The sequence below is a fragment of the Tursiops truncatus genome, chromosome 1 (genome assembly GCF_011762595.2).
Source record: "Tursiops truncatus isolate mTurTru1 chromosome 1, mTurTru1.mat.Y, whole genome shotgun sequence".
Classification (NCBI taxonomy): Eukaryota; Metazoa; Chordata; class Mammalia; order Artiodactyla; family Delphinidae; genus Tursiops; species Tursiops truncatus.
The window spans coordinates 63323137-63340890 of NC_047034.1; the positions used below are offsets into that span (position 1 = coordinate 63323137).

Genomic DNA, 17754 nt, shown 5'->3' on the forward strand with positions numbered 1-17754 from the left:
GGGCTGGCCTCACTCAAAGCTGACAAAAGGTAGAACATATGAGTCCCTTCTGTAATTTGGCAAGGAAACTTCGCTTCTCATCCTACTGCTTTTTATGCCCCTACTCTCTATTCCCTTTATCCAAACCTCATAGAATTTTAACCGGGAGAAACGTTAGACAGTAGTTTGTCTCTTCCTTTAATAATAAGGAAATGGAGAAGGAGAAAGGGAAAATATCTTGCCCCATGGTCATACTGCTAGTGATTATCAAAAAGAAGAGGGTCCCTTTCCACTGAGGACTTCTCTACTGATCGCACTGTGCTTGGGCTGTGAGCTACCTTTTATGTCACAATTCAGTATACACGTACCATATGGACATAAGTAGTTTCTGAAACAAACTTATTGTGCACTCTGATGTTTTTCTCTTCTATTTGTATTCAAAAAGAGTATTTTGTGTTTCCCTGCTGGTCATGGCCTTTAAACTGATCCCACAATTCACTGACACCTCAGTGACAGCCTGCAGTATGAAAGTCAGAGAGGTATAGTAACTTTGCTCATTGGTTTCAGGTGTTTACTTGGTGTGATTCAACTTATAGGATAGAGCAGCCAGGAAAATAAAAGCACCTTCTCCCCACACCCACACCCCCAGCAAATGCTGCATGTGCGACTATATCCAAAGCGGACTGGTGTGAAGCGCATCTAGAGAGTAACGTGTTTCTGCCCAGCGCCGTTGTGCAGTGTTTTCTCTGCACGATGTCACTTGGCCAAGGACCGAGAAAGGTGAGGGGGGCTGAAAATCCTGCCTATACTCCATGCTAAGCTACATGTAAAAGTCTCCCCAGAGACACTAGAGGGCCATTTTGGACAGACACAGAGAACTGGAAGGACAGCATGCATGCAATGATTTTCAAGATCCCAGGTCTCTTGTGATTTTGGTCATTGTGATTATGGACTGAGGTACCCATTTAGTCCTAATACGACCAGAGATAACACACTGTGAGAGAGATGAAAAATGACATGTAACACTAACTGTGTGTGTTTTCCTCCAAGGGGCTTTTTTCGATTTCTGCTGCGTAAGAGAAGCTCAGGGGAAAGTGAGAGTCAGGTAAGTTTGAGGAGGAGAAAGTACTGTGGCCAGAGAAAGCAGGGGAGATGCAGAATTAATATTTCCCTTTCTGTTTCTAGGAGGGCTCTTTCGGGAGAACGCGGCCACTTTGACATAGGGATACGTATAGGCCTCTCAACACCACACGCAAGGAAAGTATGGCACAAAAGCTACACGACGGGGAGTCTTCTGAGGAGGATGAGATATTTCTCCATCCCAGCAGAAGGCCCAGACTCGTCATCCAGAGCTCACTGAAGAGGTAGAACCACCTCCACTTCAGCAGGAGGCTCCACCTCAGCCTTCAGAGGTCCCTGAGGAACTAGAAACTCCAAGTCCTCAAGAGGCCCTCGCCCGGCCTTTGGAGACACTTAAGGAGCTTGTAGTTCGACCAGTAGCACATCATGGGGTAAATGAAGCTCAGCAGTCAAACTTGTACAATTTCACTATTACACCTATGGATCTGGCACTTACCATAACTCCACAGGTCACTAAATAGGTTGATCCTTCTCCAGTCCAGCAGGAGACCCTGTCTCAGCCTCCAGAGAGCCCTCAGGAGGTGAACCTTCTCTACTCTATCAAGACGCCCCAACTCAGGCTCCAGGTCTCCCTACTGAGTATGTACATGAAATTCCAGTGAATGAAGAGGTAGCATCTCTACCTGGCGTTCAGCGTCACGCTCATTCCAACTTGCCCAGTGTTACACTTCAACCTCTGGATTTGGAACTTAACCATCACTCCAGAGCCCACTACGGAAGCTGAATTTCCTACAGCTCAGCAGGAGGCCCTGACTCCTCCACCTCTTGAGCATCCTGAGGGGACAGAATCTTCTCCAACCCAACAAGAGACCTCAGCTATGCCTCCAGAGCCTCCTGGAGAGGTTGAGCCTTCAAGGGAGCAGGAGCAACCAGCTCAGCCTTCTGAGCCTCCTGGGGAAGTTGAACCTTCTCCAACCCAGCAGGAGCCCACAGGTCAGCCCCCAGGGCCTCTTGTGGACGCTGAGCCTTCTCCAAGTGAACAGGATCAACCGACTCAGCCTTCCGAGCCTACAGAGCCTCCTGAGGAGGTGAAAACAGCAACCCAGCAGGACATTCCAGCTCAGCTTTCAGAGTCTTTTGGAGAACCTGAAACCTCTGCAACTAAGGAGGAAGCCTCAGCTCAGTATCCAGAGACCCCTAATGAGGCAGAATCTTCTGCAACCCAGCAGGAGATCCCAGCTCTGTCTCCAGCGGAGATAGAAACTTCTGCAACCCTGCAGGAGCAACCAGCTCAGCCTCCAGAGCCTTCTTCAGGGGAGGTGGAACCTTCTCCGACTCAACAGGAACAGCCAGCTCAACCTCCAGAGCATCACGAAATGACAGTTTCACCTCCAAGTCACCCTCATGCTCAGCATTCAGACTTATCCGGTGTCACTGTCAAACATGCAGATGTGGAGCTTACCATAACGAAAGAACCCACTCCAGAGGTGGGACCTTCTCCAAATCAGCGCAAGCCTTCAGCTCAGCCTCAGTGCCCCTTACTAATGCAGAATTTTGTACAGTGCAACATGAGGCCCCCACACTGCCTTCACAGCCACCTAAGGAGGTTGAACTTTTGCCAGTTCAGCAGGAGGCTCCAGCCGAACTCTAGAAGACAGTACACATAATAAACCTTCAGTACAAGAGGAGACCCCAGCTCAGTATCCGGAGCATCATGGAGAAGAGGTTATACCTGCCACAAGCCAGCAGTAGAGTCCAGATCAGCTTTCACAGGCTCCTGATGTACCTTCTCCACCTCAGCAGGAAGCCACAGCTCAGCATCCAGAGTCTCATGGTGAGGTGGAATCCTCTCCAACTCAGTCTCCAGAGCTCTCTAATGTGACTGTAGTTTTCTCTGCAGAGCATCCTGTGACAACAGTTTCTTCTGTAGGTCAGGATCAAGCTCAGCTTCTGCAGTGGCCCGATGTCACTGTTAAACCTGCGGATCTTGCACTTACAGTAACTCCAGCGTTCACTAATGAGGTTGAAACTTCTCCACCCCAACAAGAAACCTCGGCTCAGTCTACAGTGTCCCCTGAGCAGTTGGAACCTTTGTCAGTCCAGCAAGAATTTTCAGATCAGCATCCAAGCCCCTCTGAGAATGTTGAACCTTCTCCAGTTCAGCAGGGAGCCCCAACTCAACCTGAAGAGCTTCCTGAGGAAACTGACCCTTCTCCAAGCCAGCAGGAGAGCTCAGCTCAGCATCCAAAGCCCACTGAGTGGGTTGGACCTTCTCCAGTCCAGTATCAGCGCCGAACTCAGCCTCCCGGGGCCTCTACAGATGGTGCAGCTCAACCTTCAGTACATAATGAAGTGACATTCTCACCTCTAGGTCCAGGTGAAGTTGAACATCCAATGTTGCCTAATATCACAGTTAAACCCATGGATCTGGAGGTTGTCTTAACTCTAGAGCCCACTAATGAGGTTGAACATCCTCCAGTGCAGCAGGAGGACTCTACTCAGACTCCAGATCCCCCTGGAGGGATAGAGCTTTCTTTAATCCAGGACGAGGCCCCAGCTCAGTCTCCGGTTCCCCAGGGGAGCTCAGCTATATGTCCGTAGCCCCCTAAGAAGGTGGTACCTTCTCCCACAGAGCAGGAGCTTCAGGCTCATTCACCAGAACTCCCTGCAAAGGTGGAACTATTTCCAGTCCCTCAAGGGACCCTCCTCACCTTCTACAGCCCCCTGAGAACATGGAATCTTCTCCAGTCCAACAGGCATTCCCAGGCCTACCTCTGGAACCCCTTAAAGAGACAGAACCTTCTTCAGCTGAGCAGGAGGTCCCATCTCAGCCTCCAGCACCACCTAAGGAGGTTGTAGCACAAACTCCAGTGCATTATGAGATGACAATTCCAACACTAGGACAGGATCAAGCTCAGCATTTAAACTTGCCCAGAGTCACAGTTAATCCTTTGGACCAGGGTCTTCCCACAGCTCCAGAACCTACAACGGAGGCTGAATATTCTGCAGCCCTGCAGCAGACTGCATTTCCTCCAACATAGCCCGAGGTGACATTTCCAAATGCAGAGCAAGTTCAGGCTCAGCATCCAACCTTGACAGAGGTCACAATTCAACCTTTGAACCTTGAACTGACCATAAGGCCACAACCCACTAAGGAGGATGAACCTTCTCCAACCATGCAGGATAACTTAACACAGCCTCCAGAACCACCTAAGGAGGTTTTTGTAGCTCAGCTTCCAGTATATCAGAACCCAATAGTTCCAACACCAGAACAGGATCACACTGAGCGTCCAGCATCACCCAGTGTCACAGTTCAACCTTTAGACCAGGGGCTTACCACAACTCCAGAACCTACTATGGAGGGTGAACATTCCACACCCCTGCAGGAGACTATACATCCTCCAACATACCACGAGGTGACACTTCCAAATCCAGAGCAAGTTCAGGCTCAGCATCCAACCTTAACTGAGGTCACAGTTCAACCTTTGGACCTGGAACCTACGTTAACTCTGGAATCCACTTTGGAGGTTGATCCTTCTCCAACCATGCAGCAGACCCAAGCTCAGCCTCCAGAGCTCATTAAGGAAGTCGTAGCTCAGTCTCCATTATACTCCAAAGTGACAGTTCCAGCGCCAGATCAGGATCATGCTGAGCATCCAGTATCACCCAGTATCACAGTTAAACCTTTGGACCTGGAACTTACCACAACTCCAGAACCTACTACAGAGTCTGAACATTCTGCAGCCTGGCAGCAGACTACAGCTCCCCCCTCCAAAACACCCTGAGATGACACTTGCACAGCCAAACCTGACTCAACTCACAATTCAACCTATGGATGTGGAAATTACCATTACTGCAGGATGCAATATGGAGACTGTACCTTCTCCAATCATGCAGCACACCCCAACTCAGCCTCCAGCGGCACCTCAGTATGTTGTACTTCAATCTCCATTCCAACAGGAGGTGACAGTTTCAAATCCAAGTAAGGATCAAGGTCAGCATTCAACATCATCCAGCGTCAGAGTTCATGATGTGGACCTAGAGCAAACCACCACTCCAGAATCCACTATGGAGGCTGGACATTGTACATCCCTCCAGCAGACTACAGCTTCCCCTCCAAAACACCCTGAGGTGACACTTGCACAACCAAACCTGACTCAAGTCACAGTTCTACCTGTGGGCCTGTGAGTTAACATATCTCAGCAACCAAGGGCATCTGAGACAGTTCTTTTTCCTTTGACTCAGTATTCAGTATCCACAGGCCTTCCTGGTGTAAAATATACCCCAGAAAAGAAGCAGCCGGAACAGAATGCCACCACGAACATCAGCATATGTGAGCTGTGTACCTGCAAAAATGAGATGCTGTCGTGTGTTGGTCTCAGCCCAAAGCAGAAGCTCCACAGAGTGCCTGAGCCAGAGCCTGACGCCTACAACGGCACCTTCACCCTCATGTAAGATTCGCCTCTCCTCATTTGTTCTCTGCATCTTGCCTGACATGGCAGCCTTTCTTCAGGTCTTCCTGGGTCCTCCTTTTCTCCCCAATCCACATTGACTGACTTTCTGTTTTCACCTTTTGTTTGTCAATGATTCCTATCTTCCTTCTCCTCCTTACCATTTTTCCCTCTCCTCCAGTCTTTTACTTTTACTTGCCCTTATTTTTTCCTTCTCCATTTTTTACCCCATTATTTAATTCCTTAACACCTAATCTTCTCTCATCTTTATTCCATTGTCTTTACAGCAACATGTCCCTGTCCCCATCTCATTGGTGGTAATACAACAAAGTGGTTAAGGGTAGAAATTCCGGAGCCAGACTAACTGGGTTTGAACCCAGGTCTGTCATTTATTAGCTTTATGACTCAATTTCCTCATCTGTAAAATGGGGATTATGGTAGTCATCATGTCATAGTATGACTCCTATGACTCCTCAATCTCCCAATGACTCCAATCTCATTGGGAGATTTAGTTGAGTTAATACAGGTAAAGCTCTTCTATCAGTGCCTAGCATATATTTTAGTGTAGCTATTATTATTATTCCATCCCTCAGTTATATCTAGAACTCATCTTTGTCCCCTGGCTTTCTATATGTAGCACCCATTTTGTGCCCAACCCAGGGCTAAGTACTTTGGGAGCCACAGAAGTATATGGCATTGTCTCCAGAAATGACAGTGACAAGTTGGAAGAAAGGGGATATGCCTTAAAAGGGAGGTAATATATAATTAAGTATGAAGAGAAATACAGATAGGTGGTGTAATTCACCAGAACCTGTAATCACAGGGGTGTGGAGGTCATGGAAGGCTGCATGGATAAGCTCAATGTTTAGCTGGGACTTAAAGATTGGCTGTGATTTGTCAGAAAAATAATAGGCAGTACAGTCTAGGCAAAGGTGTGGCTGCAGGGATGATCAGAATTTAATAGATTAGTCTGGCTGTAAATAATTGGGTTAGGTAACAATGAAAGATAGGATTATGAAAAACCTTGGCTATCAGCAATCCAGGTTTGAAAGTTCCACTGTAAGATATGGGGAGCCACTGCAAGTTTTCAAGCAAGAGAGACAAATGATGAAGACAAGAGGCTTATTTTAAACACGAAGATGGGTAAGACAGGATTCCTTTTAGCAACTCATGATCTCATAGGCAAAATAAGCATATAAGCTCAAACCATAATGACGAAGTGCTGTGGAGGCACCATGAAGTAATAAAACTACATTTCTTCTAAAACAGTCATTTCCTCCTTCTATCCATTCCCCAGCTATTTGTTGTTTTTATAAATATTTGAGTTTGCTTTATGTCCACGCGTTGGCTTTAAGTATGATAGACGATGCACATAAGCAGGACCTAGTCCATACTTTGAAGGAGTTTATACTCAGAGGAAATGGGTTGCAAAAAGAGCTATATTTAAAGAAAGAAATGAATATGGGCAATGAGAGCTACAAGTTGGTACTGGAGCGCAAAAGAAGGATAAAAGACTTCAAATTGGATCAGGGAAGATGTTACTAGAGCAATGCTGTTTAAACGGGACCTCGAAGGGCCATTGGGTATCAGTGACAGACATCTTGGGAAGAATAAGGTTGCAAAAGGAAAGTGGGAGAAAGGCAAAACACAGGAAAAATACTCTGAGTACCTGTAGAGTACAAGTGGGAAGAGTAGGGGATTAGAGCCAGATCATCTAGGGCTTTGGAGGCCAAGCCAAGGATAACATGCCAAGCTAGCATGTTACCACAGCAGTGCTGTAGGACAAGCATTAGCCTGCAACAGAACCAACCACTTGGAGGGCTTGTGAAAACACAAGCTCCACCCCCACAGTTACTGATTCAAGAGGTCCAGAGTAGGGCTGAGTATTTGTATCTTCATTAATTCACAAGTGATGCTGGTATTTCAGAACCACTTCCGGAGAGTTAATCTGGGGATCGCGTGGAGGGTGGCTTAGAAAGGGAGAGGGTAGAGATGGAAACACCAGTCAGAAGACAGTTATACCCATCCAGGTAAAATGAGAGACTAAGCTGGAATCCATGGAAATAAGATAGTCAGCTATAGTCAAGAGTAGGTATTTTCGAATAAAAGTCAAAATGATAGAAAGTGTAATCCTGAATTAACATTACATATTAATGATAGGAATAACTTCCTTTCAAGTTGTGTGAAAGGTTATCTTTTACTTCTTCTGGTAATGAATTGGCGTAGAAAAGCAGAACTATACTGGGAAGTGCGTAAATATAAGAATATTCCTTTTAATAGAAGAAATTATAATGATATATAGAGATAAAAACTTTGGGCTCATAATGTAGAATTTGATTAGACCACAAAAGGTGGAATCTAATCAATGCTGCTTCTCTCAGGAAAGATTACCTCCAAAATCTGTCAGGATCTATAGTTGTATATTTAATTTATGAAGATCCTGAATGTGAGACTTTTAAGAGAGGTGAAGGCAAGGTTAGGAACTCTGAAAGGTTCAAATAGTAATTCCTAAGGTTTGGAGTTTAGAACAAAGCTTCTTATTTATTATTATCATTCTAACCTCTACTAGTTATTCCTACTAATTAGATATCTAATAGCAAATTGAAGCTATATATTCCTTTTAATTTTCCTAGAGATTTTTCCTGCAATAAAACAGCATCTGTCGAAAAAATTACATTAGAACTACTACCTTTTTTGCAGTTTATGTAAGTTACAAATATAACTTCATTATATTTGGAATTTTTATAAAGCTTAATTTTTTATAAAATTGATTTGTTACTCATTTTGAAAGATGATTAAAATTACCAGTAAAATTTTGTAGCAAATCCTTTTTGTCTCTAGCAAAGATTAGTGTGAGAATTATTACACAGGTCAGAGTGAATCACTAGAGAGCAGTGGTTCTCACCCAGGGTGATTTTGCACACAGGTGACATTTGGTAGTGTCTGGAGACATTTTTCCTTGTCAGATCTGTATATGCTACTGGCATCTAGTGGACAGAGGCCAGAGATGATAGTAAACATCCAAGAGTGTGCAGGAGAGCCTCCCACAGCAAAGAATTATCCAGCCCAAAATGTCTGTAGTGCTGCCTTTCTAGAGAAATAAAGATCACTTAACACAAGTATTTAATGAGCATTTACTATTTTGTATCTAATGCACCACATATATAATCATGAAAGTATAAATTATAATATCTTCCACAGTGAGATTTCTTTAGTGCATGGAGGGAGTAGTGATGTTATGTTTCATCGTATATAAATTAGAATTATTGCCAAAGGATAAATATTCTGAAAGTATATATATTTTTCTTTTTATTTTGCTTGTGTCTTTCTTTGTAGAAATCTTGGTTGCAGTTTACTCACAGAACTGAGCTTTGGAACGTTTCAGGCCTGGCATGGAATGAAGTTTTTACACAAGTAGTAAGTGAAATAGAAGATGAATACATGTAAAAAACTGTGTATAAAAACATCATGCAGTTATTGGTTAGCTGGGTGTAAGCCCAGTATGAATTCTAGTAAGGATGTCTTGAGAGCCATTTATTTTTTATTTTTTTCAAATGAGGAAACTTAGGTACAAAGAGGCCAAGAGACTTGTTTAACTCATAATATGAAACCCTCGGCTTTCCATAGTACTGAACTTTGGCTCGGGCAATAAAAGGCACCAAGCCAAAACACTCAAATTAGCATTGTCATGGAAACCCACCGATGCCTCTTCAATATGCGAATGGCCCATGAAGTTCCACTTTTGAATTTAACTTTGATTCCTGCTCATGTGCAAAGTTCCTAACTGCTTAAAATGTATGCAACACAGAGCTGCAAAGAACTGAGTTTAGCACCGAATTCTTCAGGGAGCAAATGGTGTGGGTGCTTCCCCAACCATTATTAGCTCTTTTAAATGGTAAAGCAGAAAGAATTCCTGAACACACACCACAGGGCATTCCCCAGTCACCCAGAACATTATTTTTCAAAAAGCATATATCTCTGAAGTGTAATGTTTGTGGCCAATAGGAACCTTTGAGATATGGAAAAAGACGTTGTTTGTGTTCAGCTGTAGTGTGAAAAATATAAAGAAAATACATTGCTGTAGCCTAGTACAATATACGTTCTTTGCTGACTACTCTTCAATAAGAAGTGTGGGTTTTACACCCCTTCAGCTCAAAAATTCTGTGATTTCTCATGACACAAGGAAATGATAGTGGGTACATTCAATGGACCGAAGGCGATTTTAGACTCAAGGCAAAAAAGAGCTCTTCTACACCTGACTTTGGAAAAGACTCTCTTACCTGTCTTGTGGGTCAGAAATCCAGTTTCACACAGTTCACACATTTTGGGTTAATGAAGGTGTTGAGGCTGTGTCTGGAACTGGATTAGAAATTCCTGCAGATGCCTATCTTTAGTGGCCTCCTTCCTTTCCCTTGTTACTTTGCTGATGCCTACCTTGGGGAGATAGCACCAAGGGTCAGTTTTTCTTTTGCCAGCACATCGGAGAGCAGGCTGATGAGGTCCCTTCACCAGGAAGTTTTAGTAGCGTCAATACAGGGTCTTAAACTCACCACCTTTCCTAAACATCCTATAACACCAAGACTTCCTTATAAGAGTCAGAGTTTCACTATAGTTATGTAGGCAACACTGGAAAATATATTGTGGAAATCAATCAATCAATCACAGTTTAAAAATTAATGAATTCATTCAAAAACATTCACTGAGTACCATGCCCACTGTGTGTCAGCAGTGTACTACGTGCTGGCGATACAAAGACACATAGGGCAAGGACATTGTCCCCAAGAAGCTTTCATACTGGGAGAAGAAAGATGAAAGTTGATGGGAAAACATAGATGAGAGCCATTCTAGCATCTATGCAGCAGGGTAACAAGGTGAGGGAGGGGGTGGATGAAGTAGAAAATGGGTGGTAGGTTAGAAAAGATTTGTAATGGAAGAGGCACCAACTTGTTCCTTTTGAATTTGTTTTCCTCTCTAATGACCGAAAAAGTTAGTGAAAGAATCAGAACTATCTGGAGTTGAAAATAAATTAGTACTGTACTCCTAAAACTCATTCACAGTTCCTTTCAAAAGATTGTCACAGTATAGTAAGTCTTTGTTTTGGGCTAAGTCTTTCTAATAGACAAAGCTAATTTGATTCAGGAAACATTTGCCATGGTGAGATAAAAACTTTATTGCATCTCTCTCCAAAGGCAAGCCACCCAGGGAAGATGCCACCCTCGAGTTAAGTCATTTTACTACCTATAATGACGTATTATTGGGGTGTTTATAAGTTGCCTGCATTAAATAAGTTTGGAAAAGGGCCTCAGCTGAGGTGGATTTATCATGAATTCAATGAAGCTTAGGCTTCAGGGCTCCTCACTTGCATAGGTCCCTTCCAAAGTCTTGAGAGGGGTCCTAGCGATTTTTGTATTCACAACTTTGCATGTTTTTATTAGATAGGATTTCCCGAAGTACATGAGGTTCAGGCCCCACAAAACCTTGATTCATCACCGGGTTTCAGATAATTATAAGTCAGTAGGTTTCTTGAATGATGCTTCTATGTTATTGACAAACATCAGGTGAAGTAGTTAGCAGTGTGGTAGTCTATTTTAAATCCGAAATCTACCTCAAAGATGAACCAAGAGTTTATTAATTACTAAAGTACCACTTTTTGACTGGTGGTAGTAATCATATCTCTCTCAGATAAAATCAGGAATGAAATGTATTATGGAAGAGGAGCAGTGGTTGATAATCCTAAATGTTAAGTATACTTTTTCTTTCTGACTTTATAGTGTTTCTCCTTTATTCACCTAGGCAGGTCCAGACTGATGGCTTATTTTTAAAAATTCTTTTAGTCACTTCATTGGTTCTAACAATACAAGCTCCATGATTTTAGAAACTGAAGGACTCTACAATGTATAAAGGCTATATAATTTAACCAGACAGAGTGCATTCACATGCTGTCTTGTCTGTGGTACGCCAATATTGAACCAAGAACAAGAGAGAATAAGAGGAAAATCAAAGCCTTATCCCTTTTAAATTATTTACCCCATTTTGGAGAATATCAGTGAGGGAGGGGGGGCCACACTATGAAGGCAAACTGAGCTGTGGTCACAGAGCCGCCCTAACGCTCACCCAGTCAACTAGCATTGGTTTCCTTTAGATTGCTATGTACACGCAAAAGTTTACACACTTCAGGGTGTTGTCATCACTTTTTGCTATGTACTAGAATCCTGGCAGCTTCTCAGATTTAGAAAGGCGTAAACGCTAAAAACAAAAATAACTTGGGTCTGCCCTTTGCCATGATTTAGGGTGGCTGTTTTATTTGTAATAGTTCAAAATTTTGAGACTGTCACACCTAGCAGCTACTATATTTTCTTCTCCCAACTGCATCTTATTCTTCCCACCTGTAGTATTTTCTCCCATTCTATATGTTTTTTTCACTTTCTTGATAGTGTCCTTTGAAGCACAAACTTTTTAGTTTTTATAAAATCCCATTCATCTATTTTTCCTTTGGTTGTTTGTGCTTCGGGTATTACATCTAAGAAACTGTTGTCTAATGCAAGGACTACTCCTGTGTTTTAAGAGTTTTATAGGCTTTGCTCTTACATTTGGATATTTGATCCATTTGGAGTTAATTTTCATATATGGTGTGAAGTGTAGGAGTGCAGCTTCATTATTTTGCGTGTGGATGTACAGTTGTCCCAGCATCATTTGAAAAGACTCTTCTTATCACATTGAATTGTTTTGGCATGCTTGTTGAAAATCAATAAACCATAAATGTGAGGGTTCATTTCTATACTGTCATTTCTGTTCCATTGATTTACATGTCCTGTCTTATGCCAGTACCACACTGTGATTGCAGTAGCTTTGAACTGAGTTTTGAAACCAGGATGTGTGAGTCCTCCCACTTTGTTCTTTACCAACATTGTTTTGGTTATTCTGTTTCCTTGAATTGCCATATGAATTTTAGAATTAGCTTGGCAATTTCTGGAAAGAGGTCAGCTGGGATTTTGATAGGATTTGCAATGGAACCATGGGTCGATTTGGGAAGTAGTGACATTTTAATATGACTATCTTCCAGTCCATGAATCCAGCATGTCTTTTTATTTATTTAGATCTTCTTCAATTTCTTTCAACAGTTTTTTACTTTTCAGTGTGAATCTTGTACTTACTTGGTTAAATTTTTCCCTAAGTATTTTATTTGTTTTGATGCTGTTACACATGGAATTGTTTTCTTAATTTCACTTTTGGATTACTCATTGCTGGTGTGTAGATATCTTTTTTTTTTTTTTTTTTTTTGTGGTATGCTGCCTCTCACTGTTGTGGCCTCACCCGTTGCGGAGCACAGGCTCCGGACGTTCGCTCAGCGGCCATGGCCCACAGGCCCAGCCGCCCCGCGGCATGTGGGATCCTCCCGTACCGGGGCACGAACCTGTGTCCGCTGCATCGGCAGGCGGACTCTCAACCACTGTGCCACCAGGGAAGCCCTAGAAATAATATTGATCTTATATCCGGAAACCTCGCTGAATTCATTTATTAATGCTAACAGTTATTTTCCTAGATTCCCAGGAATATGTCTTGTGGTCTTCCAGTTTCCCAGGAATACATTGGAACATTTCAGTCTCTGTGGACATCTCATTCCTCAGCTTTTGTTTTTAAGCTTCTTGGTTGGGCTGTTTTTTGCCCCAAACTGTTATCCATTGTCTCATGCAAGTGCCATGTTAAAATATTTGCTTCAAAATGTTTTCCGAAATGCCACCTGAGGAGAGGCTTTTCTCACTAGCCTGCTCGTGGTCAGGTCAAAGACAAGCCTTTCACGTGAGGTCTTCCAGGGGACCACCAGACATGTAAAACAATGACAGTTCCTTGGGAATGAGTCTTTTTGAAGGACCTCCCAGACCATGCTGCCTCTTCTGATACCAGGGATGTGGGCTGTTTTTCAAGGCTACCACTAGCATGGAGAGCAAAGGTCAAGGACAAGTTCAAGCAACACAGATCTCATTGTTCTTACAGAAGGTAATTTGTTTTCCTTGAATAAATTGCTCCCCACTGTGTTGCGAGCCTGTTGGTTAAATTTCCAGAGTTCAGAAGAAGTTGATTCTGACCATTTTTGCCAGTTTTGTTGTTGTTGTTATTGTTGGTTCTATGGAGGGATGAATTTTTAGATGTTCTTCCTCCATCATTTTATTACTGATTTTCCTGCAATGTTTTTTAAAATCTCTAAAGTCTCAATGACCATAGGCTAATTAAATATTTATTATGGGAGATGATTAAGGAAAAAATAAATAAAAAGAAAAATAAATAAAAAGAGAAAATATAATTCTCATAGAGGCTTTCCCAGATGGGTAGATGAAGTTTGAAAAGGTATTTCTATGTTTAGTGCTCTCCAAATTAAGGTTAAAATGACAGATATTTTAAAAACCCCCCTTTATTTTTTTCATTCATGTTAAACACAGGCTTTAGAGTCAGAACTGAGTTCAAATTCCAGCTCTGCTTCTTACTAGCTTGATGACTTAGGACAAGTTATGTAACTTCTCTGTGCCTCTGTTTCCTCATTTGTACAATGGGGTAATATATCTATCACATAAGTTTACTGTGAGGATTAAACGTTAAATGCTGATCACAGATCCCTGGCAACCCAAAAGATATTAGTTTTGATGATTATCTTTATAATATTCTGCAAAAGTACACTAATAATTCTTGAGTAGAGTTAACCTAAAGTCATATATTCTTTTCTTTCTTCCTGTTTCTTTTGGGTTTTTTTTTCCCTTATTTGGTTTACAGAGCAAAGGAAGAAAAAAAAAAAAGAAAGAACTAAGAAGAAAATCTATTCCAGCATTTTGGAATAAAATTTTGTTCCCCAAAATTAATTTGTTTATTTTATTGATATATAAACAAAATGTTATTTATTTATTCAGCAAAGATTTATTAAATACCTAGTAAATATATAGCCACTATGTCAGGCACAGTAATAATAATGACAATAAAGTGTGGTCCCTGCTCTGAAGTTGCTGACAATCTAGGACACTGACAAGTAAACCAGTGATTACATACACAGTAACAAAGGCTATGATACTAGAATACACATGGGACTATGTGATGGTAATATGGCTTTCACCAGTTCCTCTTGGATTTATCTCTTCTTTGGCTCCAGAACCAAGGAATTAGACCTATTTTTGTCTTTAATTAGGTAGTTTAAATCATGAAATTTTCAAAAAATGTGTAGCGATGAAAGAAATCACCTTGAATTATGGAGGACATTAGAAATAGTACTTTTTTACAGAGCAAGGGCTTCCTACCAGTATAGTCACTTCGAGGGTTTTGAACCTGAAAAGTTCTTTGGCATATTTTTTCTATGCTAGCCAGTTTTTTTCTATTTTTTTGTTTGTTTCTCTCCTCCACTTTATCATCTAGAGACCTGCCTAGTGCCCAATGAAAGGGTGTTTTACAAATTCTAATGGTGATTTATAGGTAAAATGAGAAAATGGTTTTTTTTGACCTTCAAGTTCCATACCAAAAAAATTGAATATAAGCTTTCATGGAAGTAATTGAAAATGCAGATAATTTTCATTCCATTCCATTTTTCAGAATTCTCAATCGTAATCCTTTGACAGCAGTTGAAGATTCTTATGTTTTTACATTGCCAGCATTAAAATATTTGTAAGTATTGCAACAGTTTCATGGCTCATGAGATAATTTCTGCTCCTTCTTTCTTTCGTCAAAGATTGAGTACTTTGGCTAAAAAGTCATAATTTAGACTTTACCTGGGTTATTGAAAATAAGAATTATTGGCAAAGAAAAGGATTAAGAAAGAATATATACGGGTAAGACAGCCAGCAGAGAATGAGAACAGTGTTGAAGAACACATATAGTTATGGAAGATGTAGATGAATGTAGGAATATTACTTATCCCAGAAAGCAAAAAGCAATAAGGGGTACATTATTTTATTAAAAAGAGTGATCAAAGAGGTAGATGCAATTGAAAATGAGAAGCTAGGATAATAAAAAATGATTGTGCTGTTCAGCACCAAGGTCATTCATTTGATGATGCAAATTTAAATTTCTTCAATAAGAGCTCTTTGGAATTATCATCTATGGCAAGTAAGAAGCCAGAATTGAAGTAATCACATGTTAAGTATCTTTTTAAGTGTAGAATTTTTGTCTTTGGGTTTTATATCATGCATGTTTGGGCTTCTCCTTCAGAGACATGGGAACAACACAAGTGTCACAGCAATTGAAAGCATCGTCATGATGACCCTTGAATTGGAAAAACTGTAAGTTGATTTTTCTTACATTTATTTTCACTCATTTGTTTTTTTATGTTTGTTTTATTATTTTCTTAAATCAGGTTTACTTATGTACATTTTCATTTCACAAAATTCACTGTTTTTAAATATACAGTGTGATGTGTTTTGACAAACGTATAGTTAGTTCTGTAGCCACCACCACATTTGAGGTAAAGAACATTTCTGCACTCCCAAAAGACCCCTCATGTCCCTTTGTAGTCAATCCATCCTCCTCCCACTACCAGCCCCTGGCAAAAACCAGTCTGACTTTTGTCCATGTAGTGTTGCCTTTTCCAGAAAGTCTTATAACAAATCATGTGGAATGTAGCCTTTTGTTTTTGGCTTCTTTCACTTACCAGTCTCTTTGGAGATTTATCTGTTTTGTTGCACCTGTCAGTATTTCATTCCTTTTTATTGCTGAGCAGTATTCTAGTTGGGTGGATACACAGTTTGTTTACGCATTCTGTGACTGATGAACATTTGAGTTTTTTCTAGTTTTTTGGCAGTTTTGAACAAAGCCTCTGAAAACACTCACATGTGTGTGTGAACATATGTTTTGTGCGAGCATATGTTTTCATTTCTTTGGGGTAAAATACTTAAGGGTGGAATTGCTTCATCATATGCTAAGCGCATATTTAACTTTTTAAGAAACTGCTAAACTGTTTTCTAAAGTGCCTGTGCCATTTTGCTTTCCCACTAGCAGTTTATGCGAGCCTCAGTTGCTCCACATCGTCACCTGATCCTTATATTTGTTTTTTAAAAAAATTTAGCTTTTCTCGTAGGTGTGTAGTTGCATCTCGTGGTTTTTGCCACATTTTGCATTTCTGTAATAGCTGATGATGTTGAGTGTCTATTGATGTGCAAATATCTTTTTAAAGAAGTATCTGTTCAAATCCATTTTTAAATTGGATATTTATATTGAGTTTTAAGAGTGCTTTATATAAAAAGCAATGGAAAAAGTCCTTTCTCTCAGATATGTGTTTAGTAAATATCTTCTCCCAGATTGTGACTTATCTTCATTGTATTACAGTGTCTCTGAAGACTAGAAGTTTTAAATTTTTGATGATCTCTAATTTAGCAATTTTTCTTGTTTTTCATATTTGTTTATTTGGCTGTTCTGGGTCTTAGTTGCGGCAGATGGACTCCTTAGTTGCGGCATGCATGTGGGAACTAGTTCCCTGACCAGGGATCGAACCCGGGTCCCTGCATTGGGAACTCAGAGTCTTAACCACCAGGGAAATCCCTTAGCAATTTTTCTTAGATGGTTTGTGCTTTTCTGTGTCTTATCTAAGAAATCTTTGTCTGAGACCCCATTGTCTAACCCAAAATCACAAAGATTTTCTCCTATGTTTTCTTCCAGAAGTTGTATAGTTCCATTTAGGTCTATGATTCATTTTGAGTTAATTTTCATATATGTTGTGAGGGAAGGGTCAAGTTTCATTTCTTTGCAGTTTAAAAACTATTTCTGTAGGACCCTATTGTGACAGTTTATTACACAACTTACTGCACCTTAAACTGTACCATCCCCCCTCCAATATGGCAAGCGAATAGAAACTTTCTGTTATGCCAAGGCTAGGTGAGGGGATTGCATGAGATTAGTATGCAGAAAGGGCACTGTATTTAGCAGTCTGTTCCAACCGTCTTTGTCAGGTCAGCTGACAAATGACTGTCTTCACCACGCCATCACACATTGTTCACTGCTCTAGCCTCATCTTCCTCAGCCTCCAACAGCATCTGCCACAATTGCGATCCCTCTCTTGTCAGCTAGATGCCTTCCTCTCTGGATATTAAAAATTATTTCCCTATGTAACTACAATACTGTTAACACACAGTATTGAAGAAATTAAATTCCTACACAATGATATTACCTTATAAAAAGTTGCTATTCAAATTTCCCCAATTGTCTCTCTCATATAACATCATTTCTTTTAACAGCTTTTTGAGGTATAATTGACATACAGTAATCTGTGTTCACA

At 41.0% G+C, this 17754-nt stretch overlaps 1 protein-coding gene across 1 annotated transcript in view; it reads left to right on the forward strand.

Annotated features, from left to right (window-relative positions):
* LOC141278738 (leucine-rich repeat-containing protein 37A3-like) overlaps window positions 1–17754 on the forward strand; it is a 64501-nt gene that overhangs the window by 1077 nt on the left and 45670 nt on the right. The window contains exons 3-7 of the mRNA XM_073804834.1: window positions 1030–1084; window positions 1165–5510; window positions 8847–8927; window positions 15081–15152; window positions 15696–15766. Of these exons, the coding sequence (XP_073660935.1) occupies window positions 1030–1056 (27 nt within the window). The 3' untranslated portion in view covers window positions 1057–1084; window positions 1165–5510; window positions 8847–8927; window positions 15081–15152; window positions 15696–15766. The remainder of the gene's footprint in view (window positions 1–1029; window positions 1085–1164; window positions 5511–8846; window positions 8928–15080; window positions 15153–15695; window positions 15767–17754) is intronic.